This window comes from Limanda limanda, chromosome 5 (genome assembly GCF_963576545.1).
Source record: "Limanda limanda chromosome 5, fLimLim1.1, whole genome shotgun sequence".
Classification (NCBI taxonomy): Eukaryota; Metazoa; Chordata; class Actinopteri; order Pleuronectiformes; family Pleuronectidae; genus Limanda; species Limanda limanda.
The window spans coordinates 30,847,173-30,860,334 of record NC_083640.1 but is presented as its reverse complement, the minus strand read 5'-3'; the positions used below and the strand labels follow the sequence as shown (position 1 = coordinate 30,860,334).

Here is a 13,162-nt window from a genome sequence, read left to right as displayed (position 1 = left end):
TATCCTGTGCTGTTTGATCAGTCTTTTTAAATCATTTGTCCGACTTGAATAAATGGTCTATTTCTGGAATCATCAGCCTCACGTCCCGTTTATTCTGGATATATGTGGTGGACCCGATTGGCATTCAACTGTCACCCTAAACTTTTGACCACTACACACATGTAGCTTATTTATATTAACTTAAAATTAAAATCAAGTGACAACTATACACACCACTCTGTGAATTAGACTCAGTGATGTGAAAACTTAGGTAGTTAACTTGCTTCAATCTGTTCATTAGACTTGTTAAATAAACGGTAAATTACCACAAGACGACTTGAGAAATGTAAGCGCATATGTAGTATGATTATGATAATAGATAAATCAATAGGTTTTGTTGTTGCATAGTTTCAGGGTAAATAACCTCAGGCTAAGTTCGGCATGACGACCACGATAGTCCCGAAGCAACTGCATGGCAGCGCTAGCCGGTAAGCAACATCAGGTAGCATGTAGCCTAGCTCCTTAGCCTGAGCTAACCAGACAACGTTGAGCTCTGTGGGCGTGGCTCAGTTGTCACCCAGCCCACTTCAGCTCCACTCGCGCTCCTCTTTGCCCATTTATAGGTTAGCCAGCAACAAGATGGCGCCGGATGAAACGACCACTGAGAGCCTCATTTTCATTCCTCACAAACCAATGGCTGACGTCACAGACACTACGTCCATCTCTATATACAGTCTATGACCTCTACACACTCAAGAACTCCATTTCCTTCAAATTTGCACACTACTGACGTGGTAATTTTGGTTTTAATTATTAATGTAATCATTAATCAGAGTTTCAAATTTGTAGTTGGTACTTTCATGAGTCTTGATCAATAAATCGGCTATCTTTTCCCTTCCTTTGAAGGGTGGTACCCCGAGGTAGCTTAAATAATTAATACATTTCTATCTATAATATAAGTATTCACTATTTTTGTTATAGCCAAATTTATTGAATTCCCAAAGGCACACCATTAAATGGTGCCTCGCTTCTAGTTTTAAGTATAATCCTCATAACAGTGATACAACGATTGGTCGGGCCTGCCCTGCCCCTAATAACATTGACAAAAACGGAGGAGCGCCTAATAATAATAATATTTACATTAACAAAAACAAAAACAAGAGGGACCGGCAGCACAGCACCCCTGGCCCTAATACATTCAAATGGGTCCTCGCAGCAGTTGCTACTTGGGCCCTAACAATAATCAGAGCAGTTCCAATAGTCTCCTCTCACTATTTGTGCTTCAGCCCTGATAATGAGAGCAATTCCAATAAGGTTCTTGCACTGTTGTGGCTTGGGCCCTAAAAGTAATAATTGGAGAAATTCCAGTAGAGTCCTTGCACTGTTTGAGCTTGGGCCCTAGCTATCTTTTTCCTTATCAAGCGAAGCACATTTCTTCACTAAACCCCTCATTGCTCCACTCTGTGCCTGTGCCTGTGGCTTGTAACATCATGATTGGATTTTAAGGAACAGAAATTTTGTTTTTATTTGCACAAAGTAGGCACATGAGATCCAAAGTAACTGAAGATGCATTCTATTGCCAGAGGTGATGTACTTAAGGCTGTTTATATTTGATTGGTACTCTCAGGATGTGGATACCAGGTCTGAACAGGACCATGGAGATTCAAGCAAACAGAAATAAGCCTGCATTCTGAGGTGCAAGGTGATCTATTGTGATAATATGGGTTAATTTATAAAAAATGGGGGATTTTACAGGGAGCCTATGGACCGATGCTAATACAGGACTAATATGATTACTTTTTCTAGTTTCTTCCTGTCAGTACTCATTGCTCCACTCTGTCCCTCACTCAATATCTCCTTTTGACACATGCACTTTCACACACTTTCACACAAACAAACACAATGACAACAAACATATGTAAACTTGAAATGGCTAGTAACACCATCGTTTCATCTAAAGGAACATTTTGTTTTTACTTGCACAAAGTAGGGTAATGTGATCTGAACACAAGTCACTTGAAATGCACTCTCATGGCAGTTGTGAACTGACTATGGGCAATTCACTTGTGATTGGTACTCAACACAGTAACATGAGGAGTATTGTGATCTCTTTTCATGGTTTATGTGTGAACTCATGTTGCAGTATCTACTTAAGGCTTTTCACAGACAGGGACATCTTGATGAATAATTAAGAATTTCTTAGGTAATAAATGCATGGAGAATTTTATTTGCATCCTGAGAAGTGATGTTAGTATTTCTACCTGCTCACCATAATTCTGACTGAAATTGTTTTACTTGAGTGAGTCGGTCAGGACCTGACTTTTTAATGGTTGAGGTAAATGAAAATATTGCTGAAGTGAGAAAAAAAGGGGTGACTGCTAATTATTTAGCTGGGGACCCAAACTGATATTAATTTAAGGAAATAAACACTATGCCTGTTGAATAACTTGGTGGCAATTTCATTGAATGTATGGGAGACATCCTGCCTTCACGTCTGTGTGGAGACCCTGGAGTGAGACCCCTGGTGGGAGATCCCAACCATATACAAAGAGATACCATAATATTGAGGCTTCAAAGAGGCAAGTTAACATTTTTGAGCAATTACCACAGACCTAAAGTTGCCTTTTCAGATAAACAATTTTGTCAATCTTCCACACACACGTCTGCTCATGCAATATCACATGCACAAATGACGACATTTCCATTATAATCACAATAGATGAATCAGGGACATTGAAGCTGTTAAGTATATACTGTTATACTGGAGGCAGTGGACTGACAAAGAGGACACGGGAGCTGCGTTCAGACAGACAGTTATGAGTGATTAAAGTAGGAGAGGTTACTGTAAGTATCAGAAGGGTGATTCATCACTACATCTTAATTACTAAAAAGTGTGTATTATCTTCGACATAACCTTCAGCACTGACGAGTTATATAAGACCACATAGTTAATGGTGAGCAGAGATATATAGAAGAAGAGAATAATTACAAATATGAATCCTTGTGGTAGAAAACAACTGTGGTGCCCTCATAAGGGTCAACAAAATTAACCGGTGCTTGAAATCAAAAACATTCAATATTTAAAATTGCATGAACCGCCGGTGTAGCATCTGACTGCATGCATTTGTAGATTCTGCTGTTACTCCTTCCAGTTGCCAAGATAAAAATGTGAGATAAGGTATAACATATCAACTATTGTTGAAACAGAACTGTTAAGATCGTTGAACAACCAAGCAGAAATAAAGCTGTATATTCTTTTGAGACAATATGCTAAATGACTAGTGCATTGAATGTTTCATTACTCTGACACAAGTTTTAAAGACGTTTGCGGAACATATGATTTATGAGGGGCAAAAAGTGGTGGGTGTTTTTTCTGGTCTATCACAGACAGCCTCTAGGTGTCTCTGTATATCAAATGCACCCTTTTTTATTGGATCATCCTAATAAGTAAATTGAATTTAGGCTGAATCCGTTCAAGGAAAGCACATGATCATCATGTGTTTTTTTTGGCCTAATGCCCTTTTTATGTCCTTTAGTCAACTGGAGCAGATATCAGTGTATTAAGTATAGACTGAGCTTCGTTGAGGCGGTTTAGAGAAGAATGCATCCAGCTCACTTGCTCCTTTCAGTTCTCTTGTTTGTTGGGGCCTCCGAGTTTTGCTCTGCCGGACCTCTCCATGCCCAGTGCAAAGTAAATTGGTATGGTATATTTCTTGTCTACATATGTTACTAAAGATGGATTATATATTTTATGTACTGTACATAACATTTGATATTTTTGCTTTGCTTAATATTGCATATATCTGCACACAATTAATGCAGGGAAACGTTGGGGATTACCAGTCACAGTGACACTAAAAGCCATTTCAATTATTTATTAAATGTATTCAAGAATAAACATTTTATCTTCAGTCTTCTTTTGTATTATAGAAGGAAATTAATTTACTAGTTAAGAATTTCTTTATTTCCCCTTATGGGTGAGGTTTTGATAGATACTTTCTCCATGAGGTTCCTCAGTTTATATTTAACACTAATGCCTATTTTGTAAGAGCAAGCTTTGGTGAGTGTTCTGTTATGCATCATTCCATCAGTGTTGCTCAGGAACGGCCCATGGCATAGGCAGCATAGAGGGTTGTTTCAGGCGCAAAATGCTGAAGGGTGCCGCGGGATTGGGGATACCAGATCACGGGATAGATTATTAAAGACTGTAGTATAAATAAGCTCAGCTACTTATAAATCCCAAAAATATATTTCCTACTTATTATTACTACTACTACATTATCTTGCACATTTATCATTACAACTCCATTTCTGATATGAAATTAATCTTTGAAGCATTTCGCCATTCTCAATCCATTCTCTTTCTCAAACCTTCTCTGACTTGAGACAAGAGGAAGGGCTGCGCTCTCACTCACATGCACATGCAAAGATACACATCCCTTACACAAAAACTGAGTTCTTAGTTACAGTGGAGAAGTGAAATAAATGTTCAAGCGTGGTTACACTTCGGTAAAGTGGAAGCCTAGAATATTTGTTGCCACAAATGCAACAATTACTTTGCATGTGAGGGCTGAAACATGATAAAATGAAATGCGATAAATTTGCTTTTCTAGTATCTGATCTTTACGTCCGCTGTTTGTCTTTCAGCAAGATTATAAAAAAATGAATTAACCACTTAAATTGAAATTTGATGGAAGGTGGGGCATGTGCTAATGTTGAAAACCATGAAAGTTTTGCATGTATAGCGGATCCAGTAATTTTGTATTAACTTCCCTGACATTGGAAGGTTAGGCCTTTTTGGTACATTCAACAATTTGCCAGAGAAAAATGCATGGATCTTGATTTTTTTTTAAACGGGCATATTTAGTCTGATATATATGATTGTTTAAAATTTAGTGCGGCTCTAAATAAAAATCTGGTTCTACAATTTTGTTGTGTTTTCATGGCATAGGTATGCACTTTACTGCATAGAATTCTAGTTGTGTTATTCCATGGGGCTATAAAATGAATAAAACAGGTAAGTCATGTTGAAACTAATATACAGTCTGCTATAAACCTATTTTAAACTTAATAAAATGTAACGTTATCCCTTTATTCATAATAAATGCAACAGAAAATGGTCATACCGTCACACTCACGACTACCTTATGGAATTATTTCTAGTCAAGAAAATCAGATGACTTGCGTGAATCTTCAATGTTTGTACTTTTTTCATGCAGGTACTTTGGAATACCATGTCAAGTGGTAAGTAAATCGCTTGTCTCACAGATTAAGAAGTGGAGAACCATGGAAGGCTGTACTATGGGAGGACAGAGGTGTCTGTACAAGGTGTGTGTGCCTTTTTATCTGAAATCAACAATGTAAACCTGCACATACTTTTTACCTGCCTGTGGCATGGCTCTATGGATTGAAAAGTCCGTATATTGGTCCATGTACTACATTGGTCCAGACTCAAACAGAAAAAATATGGATGTTATGTATAGAGCCAGATCACAAGCGGGACCAGGGGGCAGGAATGGTTGTTGTAGGTATAAACTTTCACACTGATTGTAATAGTGATACTTACTTCAAAGTTGCAGTACTATATCAGCACCAGCCAATACTTGTAGTAATAATAATGGTGATAATAAATTATAGTGTGGGCATGGAGGTGGCTGGGACAGCACCTCCACCTATACCAGAGGATCAATCAGCGCACCTGAGAGCTGTTAGCTGAGTGTTGATCCTCAGGTTTAAAAGTGACCTGAGACAAAAAGCTGGACGCCTGCACAAAGTGCTAGCAAGTTAAGTTGTGTTAAGTACATGTTTGTGCTGTGTAAAATGCTAATGGGGTAAATAATAGAACTAGAATTGAAATGCTCCACCCTTGCTTTCTCTTCTCCCCTGCTGTCATACTGCCATCTGCTGGAAAAACCTAAAGCTGAAATCTGTTGAACCTGCTGGGATAATATGTTGAGTAAGAAAATGATCCCACCCAAAAACAGATCACACTGCCTCAATGCAGAAAGTACATTGCAATATTAATAACTCAAGAAGTCTAAAAATAGTTAACAATTTACAGGATGATATTGTTTTTAAGAAAGAATTAAAAAAAAAGAAACAAATGTAACAAGAAAAAACATACACACACCCACAGTAAGTTTTACTCATACCACAAATTGAGGACCAAAACCAAACTTGTTTCAAAATCCTGAAAAGATATGGCTATTGCACCCTATCAAATGCCTTTCCTGCATCTAGAGAGAGAACCGTCTCTGGGGTCTCTCCAGACACAGGGGAGTGAATAACATTCAACAGGCGGGGGATATTGCTGAAAGTGTGGCTATTCCTTATTTTTTTATTTTATTTAGAATGATCCCCATTAGCTCTACCCTAAGACAGAGCTACTTTTAGTGGGGTCCACATTTAAAACATACATACAGATATCAAACATTTAAAACATACGTTACATTACAAATATCAAAAGTTAAAATACATAAAAATAATGATCATACAATTTTACATTACAGATATCAAAAATGAACTTGGTGGTCATGCAATTTTACCTTTGTCATGATATAAAACACTGATATATCCAATTACATAGAAGCGAAAACTGCAAACCATGTAAGAGAATGCTACACATTTATGTACAGTACATCACCATCTAGTGTCAGAAGTATGCTGTACCCAAGTGTTTCATTATTTTCTTTTTGAACATACGTTTAGGGCTGCAAAGGGGCGGTAAGTTTCCGGTAAATTTCCGGAAACTTTCCAGAAACTTTCCATGGGAAGTTAAGCTCGGGAATTTTGAAAAAAAAAAAAATACGCAAATAAAACGCTGAGCAATAAAAACATCATTCAAAACTCTATTTTAAAGATGTATGGAATGCAGCACACACTGCACATTGAATTTCAACCCTCCACTGTGCATTCTTCCATCACATGCACAGATAACTCCCAGCATCCAGCACACTACAGCAGGGCTACTGAGGCCTGCTGTAGTGAAGGACTAGTCAGGTAAGTTTCCATGATATTACTGGGGAAAATATATTAGCGTGCTGATTGAGGATTGTTCATCTGTTCATCTAGCCTATTTCCATACATTTATCCATCAATTATTAAATATTTCTACACATTCCAATTGTTTGGCTAACTATTTATATTTCTGGCATTGCATTAGTGTTTTTTTACATACTTTTTTCTCATCTTATTCTACAGAACAATGCCACGTGCACTATCTCGTGATGAGACATTTAACCCCATCCAATGTAGAAGGAAAGGCTGTGTCAATTGCAAATACTGTGCAAAGACCTATGTTAAGAATGACACAACGATGCAAAAGCATATAGTCAAGTGCCCAACGTTTCCTCAGGGCTCAAACCAGCCTATGACAAAACAAAATGTTTATATTTGTCTGTATATGACAAGGTTAATACAGTTAGTATAAATAACCCACAACATTTCCAGTTTATTACATTTTACATTTATTACATTACATTAGTACATTTCCCGTATATTCCCATATATTCCCGTTAATTCCCATGGAAAGTTTCCAACTTTGAATATTCCCGGAATTTTGCAACCTTATCCACGTTTATAATTTCTATTGGTAGTAGGTTCCATGACTTCATGGCTCTGTATCCCACAGTCTATGCCATGGCGCTGCTCTGCTGGCGACATGGAGAAGGGCTCCTGTTGCATGTCCTTTGTTTGTTTGTCATGTCCCCGTTTAATGTCTGGCTTCGGTGGATTAAATGCGCAGATTTATTGGAGATGACAGCTCATGCTTTGAGCTGTATGATGCGTGTACGTGGAGTGAATTGGCGAGGAATTAAGGCACTGGTGTTGGCGTGGATGATCCTGGCCGGACCCGTCACCCAATGCATGGCGGAGGATCCTATCAATAACAGCGGCCTGAGGACATACAGCTGTTTAGAGCTGCTGGGACTGCGGGAGAGCGGCGCACTACCATCGCCTGGTCTTCTGCAGGATGTCCCTGGCGGACTGTGCCGACACCAGGGGGGAAAGTATCGGCGAAGCGTGGCAGGAGAGGCGGCATTAGACGGCGCATACAATCAGCCACCAAGCTACCGCTACCGCCAATGCTCCTATGCAATCCCCGCTCCCTTAAAAATAAAATGGATGATCTGCGTCAACAGGTGGGAGCCTGCTATGAATATCGGGAGTCGGGCATTATGGCTTTTACGGAGACTTGGTTCGGTAAGGATGTTCCGGACAATTTTATTCAGATTGAGGGGTTTTCCCATGTACGTTTGGACAGAGACGCAAACTCAGGTAAACTCCGCGGAGGGGGCGTGTGTATCTACATCAATGACAGATGGTGCCGAAACCTTGCAGTGAGGGACAGAATATGCACCCCCGATTTAGAGCTTTTGTGTGTCACCTTGCGGCCACACTATCTCCCCCGGGAATTTACCAATTTGTTTGTGTGCGTTGTCTATGTCCCACCCAGCGGTAATGCGGGCAGGGCAGCAAATCTAATCGCAGACTGTGTTCACCGTCATCTAGAAAGCAAGCCTGATGCCCCAATGATGATACTTGGGGATTTCAATCATTGCAGCTTAAATAAAACGCTGCCAGGATTTGACCAATATGTGAAGTGCAGCACCAGGAATAATAATATACTGGACAAATGTTATGGGAATATTAAAGATGCATATACTGCCAGAGCCAGACCTCCACTTAAAAACTCAGACCATAACGTAATTCAGCTGCTTCCCACATATCGGTCTGTTTTTAAATCTACCAAACCGGTCACTCAGACGGTGAAGGTATGGACTAATGATAAATTGGAGGAGCTGAAGGGATGCTTCCTTTGTACGGATTGGGATATCTTTCTCAAGGATATGGACATAGACAGTGCTACAGAAGCAACTACTGATTACATTACAATTTTTGCATTGAGTCTGTCATACCCACAAAGACAATTAAACGGTATCCCAACAATAAATCTTATTTTACCCCTGACATTATGGACTGTATTAAAAGGAAAAAAGGCGCTTTCAAGTTGGGGGATAAAGCGGCGGTCCGAGCGGCCCAAAAGGACCTAAATCTGAAGATAACAGCAGCGCGCCATCAACATAAAGAACGGGCAGAGCAAAACTTGGCGGAATGCAATACTAAGAAACTTTGGGACTCAATTAGACATATGACGAACATGGACGCGAAAAAGAAACCTCTGTTTGCTCATAACGAAATGACCAGGGCAAATGAACTGAACAATTTTTATATGCGTTTTAATGTTGATAACAGTGCAGATTGTGCCGATGTTTTAGAATCTGTGATTTGTGATTTAAATGTGGATAGGATTGTAATTGATCTGGAAACAGTCATTAAAACTTTTAAAACTATTCAGATTAAAAAGGCAACAGGTCCAGACGGCCTGTCAGCTTTTATTTTGAAATCTTTTGCCGAGGAACTGTCCCCGGTCTGGGTGAAACTATTCCAGTTTTCCATGGACACTTATACAGTGCCAAGACTATGGAAAAAATCTATTATACTACCCATACCTAAAAAGATCAGTCCCCAGGAGGACAATGATTACCGGCCGGTGGCCATCACCTCAAATGTTTTTAAATCATTAGAGAAGATCATGATAGAGAAGCTTCGAACAGCTGTGCAACCAGCGCTTGATAAATATCAATTTGCCTACACCAAAAACCGCAGCACAAGTGATGCCATAGCGACTGTAATGCATCTTGTTCTGAAGCACCTAGAAAATCCAGCTGGATATGCTAGACTTCTTTTTGTTGATTTTAGTTCCGCTTTTAATCTCATTCAACCACACATTCTTTTGAAGAAATTAGTTCAGCTAAATGTCAATCCTTTCTTAATTCGGTGGTAGTATTCTTTTTTATCGAATAGGCCACAGAAGGTTAAGTTTAACTCAGCTTTGTCTGATCTGGCTGTATGCAGCACTGGTGCCCCCCAGGGGTGTGTTAGTTCACCTTTTCTGTACACGTTGTATACCAACGACTGTGTCAGTTCTGAGCCAAATCAATTCACAGTAAAATTTTCTGATGACACTGTCATACTTAGCCTGCTCACCAAACATACTAATTTGAGTGTTCATCAACTTGCGGTTGACAAGTTTGTCAACTGGTGTGATGCCCACTCGCTGCTCATTAATACAACTAAAACTGTTGAGATGTTGTTGGATCCTAGATCAATGGGAGACCAGAGCCCTGTAGCTGTCCATGGCCAGGACATTGTGCAGGTCAAAACATTCAGGTACCTTGGTGTCCATGTTGACAGCGATTTGAGATGGGGCACACAGGTGGCCAATGTTTGTGCCAAAATTCACCAACGTCTCCATTTCCTACGTAGGCTCAGAGTATTTGGAGTTTGCAAAAATATTATGCTAATTTTTTATAGAGCAGCAATTGAGTCAATACTCCGCTATGGTATCACCAGCTGGTTTGGTAACCTATCTGTTAAATCTAGAGCTGAAATCTCAAGCCTTGTCAAAACTGCTGGCAAGATTATGGGAATAACACCCCCCCTAAATCCACAGGACCTTTTTGAGCAGGCGACGATCAGACAGGCAAATGCCATTTTAACAGATAGTTCTCATGTGCTGAATAGTGAATATACTCTCCTGAACTCTGGAAGGAGATATAGGCTTCCCAATCGACACAATCGATACACAATCGATACAAACATCGATACAATAGAGGCACAATCGATACAAACATTCCTTTGTGCCTGTATCAACCAAACTTCTCAACAGCAGGAAATGATTGCAATGTTTCTGTATATGTATACGAACATAGGCTATGTGTATATGGAAATGAATGTATTATGAGTCAAACTATGGACATACTGTATGTGAGTGAACGGATTAATGTATGCTTGAGGTTATGTGATGCTGATATGAATGTATATTTATGATTACAGTTAGAGTAGCGGTGTGGAAGCATGTGAATGCGTTCACGTCGGCTTGCTGCATGTGCAGGATTGTCCAGTGGTCTGTTTACTCCACCAGACTTTTAACTTGATGTTCTTTTTGTACTGTATGTGTTTTTATGTATGCAACATGTTCCCTGTCTTCACGACAAATTTCTCCCTGGTGGAGACCAATAAACTAACCTAACCTAACCTAACCCGGAAGTGGGTGTGATTTGTGATTTTGATCACAATAGCAAACGAACTATTTACAGAACAAGTTTTGCAACAATGAATACAACACATGCTGTTGCAATTATGAAGTGAAATGTAATAAGTGTTTTCATACTCAACATACTAACCCTAACCCTTTCTTTTTTAAGTTTGAAATTTTTCTATGATTTTTTTATTTTTATTTTTTTTAATTTATTTCCACACCGTGTGTGTGTGTGTGTGTGTGTGTGTGTGTGTGTGTGTGTGTGTGTGTGGTGTGTGGTGTGTGTGTGGGGGGGGGGGGGGGGGGGGGGCGGGGAGACTGTGTTTCCCGGGGACAAAATTGACAGGAGACGCGGGTCTCTCCTGCTTCGGATGAAGATAATTAAAACAAACACGGTATAATCACATTCATGTGAACAAGAGCGATGCAGCGAAAAAAAAAAAAAAAAATCTCCGACAGGCAGAGACGCAACGCGAGTCGCTTTCTACCAGCACCACGTCTGAACGAACCCACGTTTAACAGAACTCTACTGGTTAATAAGTAAGTACAAACTGAAATAAAAACAAACTTCAAGCTGAAGAAACCCTAAACGTTAACGGAAAAGACCCGCGAACCTGAGTGACTGAGTGACAGAGAGCTGTTCTGTGAGTGAGTGAGCAGAACGGTGTGTGAAGGGGAGCAGCGCTGTGACGCTGTGTGAGGATTTTCATTCAGTCCGTGCACAGATATTGACTCATAATACTCGTGCTCAGCAAAAGTTCTTTATCCGTACCGGATACTCGTTTCAGCCGAGTATCCTGCTCATCTCTACCAACAACCCGCTTAGAACAGGAAATACAAATCAACCCTCAACAATAAAGTCATTAAATAAAATAGCTTACAATTATAATGCCGATATTATTTCAGTATAGAAATATTAGGCACCTTTTAGGCATGTATATCACAAAACAGGCAGAACAAGAGATATATTTAATTTATATTTAATTACTCAAAAAAAAAGTTAAGATGGTGCTCTGAAAGCACAAGTCCTGTCATTGAGAGTCCATCAGCAGGTGACAATGTAGAGACCTGTGTGCCCCCTCCAACTGATCCTGCTCTTTGGCCACCACAAGTTTTAGACGCGGATCGTGTTGAAATAGTACGAAGAGGTCCATTTAAAATCCCATCAGATTTTAATTTTCCAAGGGGACTAGATGGCAGGGCGTTTCATAGTAGCCTACAATTCAAAATACTCTCAAATGGAGAGAAAATCATGAGAAGTTGGCTTGTTTATTCGCAACAAAGCAAAGCTGTGAAGATTTTCTCAGTACTTGAATGTGTGTGTTTTAGCTGTTCTACATAGCGTGTTTACAAAGTAAAGTAAAATTGTGTGAATTATCTACTTCTAAATCTTTGCTTTATTGAAGAAGATTGCTAACTTGTTTACTTCTGCTTTTAAGTTTGTATTTATGGACGACTATTTAATTTCTACGAAGATTTTGCACATCCCAATACTTGTGTGTATGTATGTTTGGCTGTTCTGTGTACTGTGTTTACAAAGTAGATTTTCCTTTTTCATTTTAATAAAATGTTAAACTGGCAGAGACAAACGTTTTTTTCTCGGGGGGCATCATAAAGGAGTTATGCTTAGGGCACCAATATGGCTAGCAGCGGCACTGACTAGATGTCACCAAATTATAGACACAACCTTTTAAGTAGTTTATGAGTTGGCTTTTAATCAAATATTGTTTTGTCTCTCTAGCTGCAGTCTGCCTCTGACCACTTCATAGCGGCCAAGCACACCAGTCCTTTTAAGAGGTATGTGGACGATATCAACTTCCGGCTGGGCCACTCTTATTTCTTCACTTGCTGTCATGTTTCGGTAGGTGTTCACTCTGCTCTGTTTCATATATATGTACGTTAGTATTTCAAACATGATTTAGTAACTTAAGGGATACATTTTAAAAATTAAAATTCACTCTGCTTCACCACTCTTCTGATGGAGGGCTGGAGTGTTTGAGTCCAATAAACACTTATGGGGTTTCAAGGGTAAACAGTGAAAAAATATAACTAACACTAGGGCTGCTAGCACTTGTGGGC

The 13,162-nt window shown here is 39.5% G+C and overlaps 1 protein-coding gene across 4 annotated transcripts in view; it reads left to right on the top strand.

Annotated features, from left to right (window-relative positions):
* The window catches only part of LOC133002262 (uncharacterized), a 28,044-nt gene that overhangs the window by 3,953 nt on the left and 10,929 nt on the right, over positions 1–13,162 (top strand). For 3 of the 4 annotated variants that reach the window (XM_061072036.1, XM_061072037.1, XM_061072038.1), the window contains exons 4-5: positions 5,199–5,307; positions 12,825–12,944. In XM_061072036.1, the coding sequence (XP_060928019.1) occupies positions 5,199–5,307; positions 12,825–12,944 (229 nt within the window). The remainder of the gene's footprint in view (positions 1–5,198; positions 5,308–12,824; positions 12,945–13,162) is intronic. The other variant, XM_061072039.1, reaches the window with a different exon arrangement.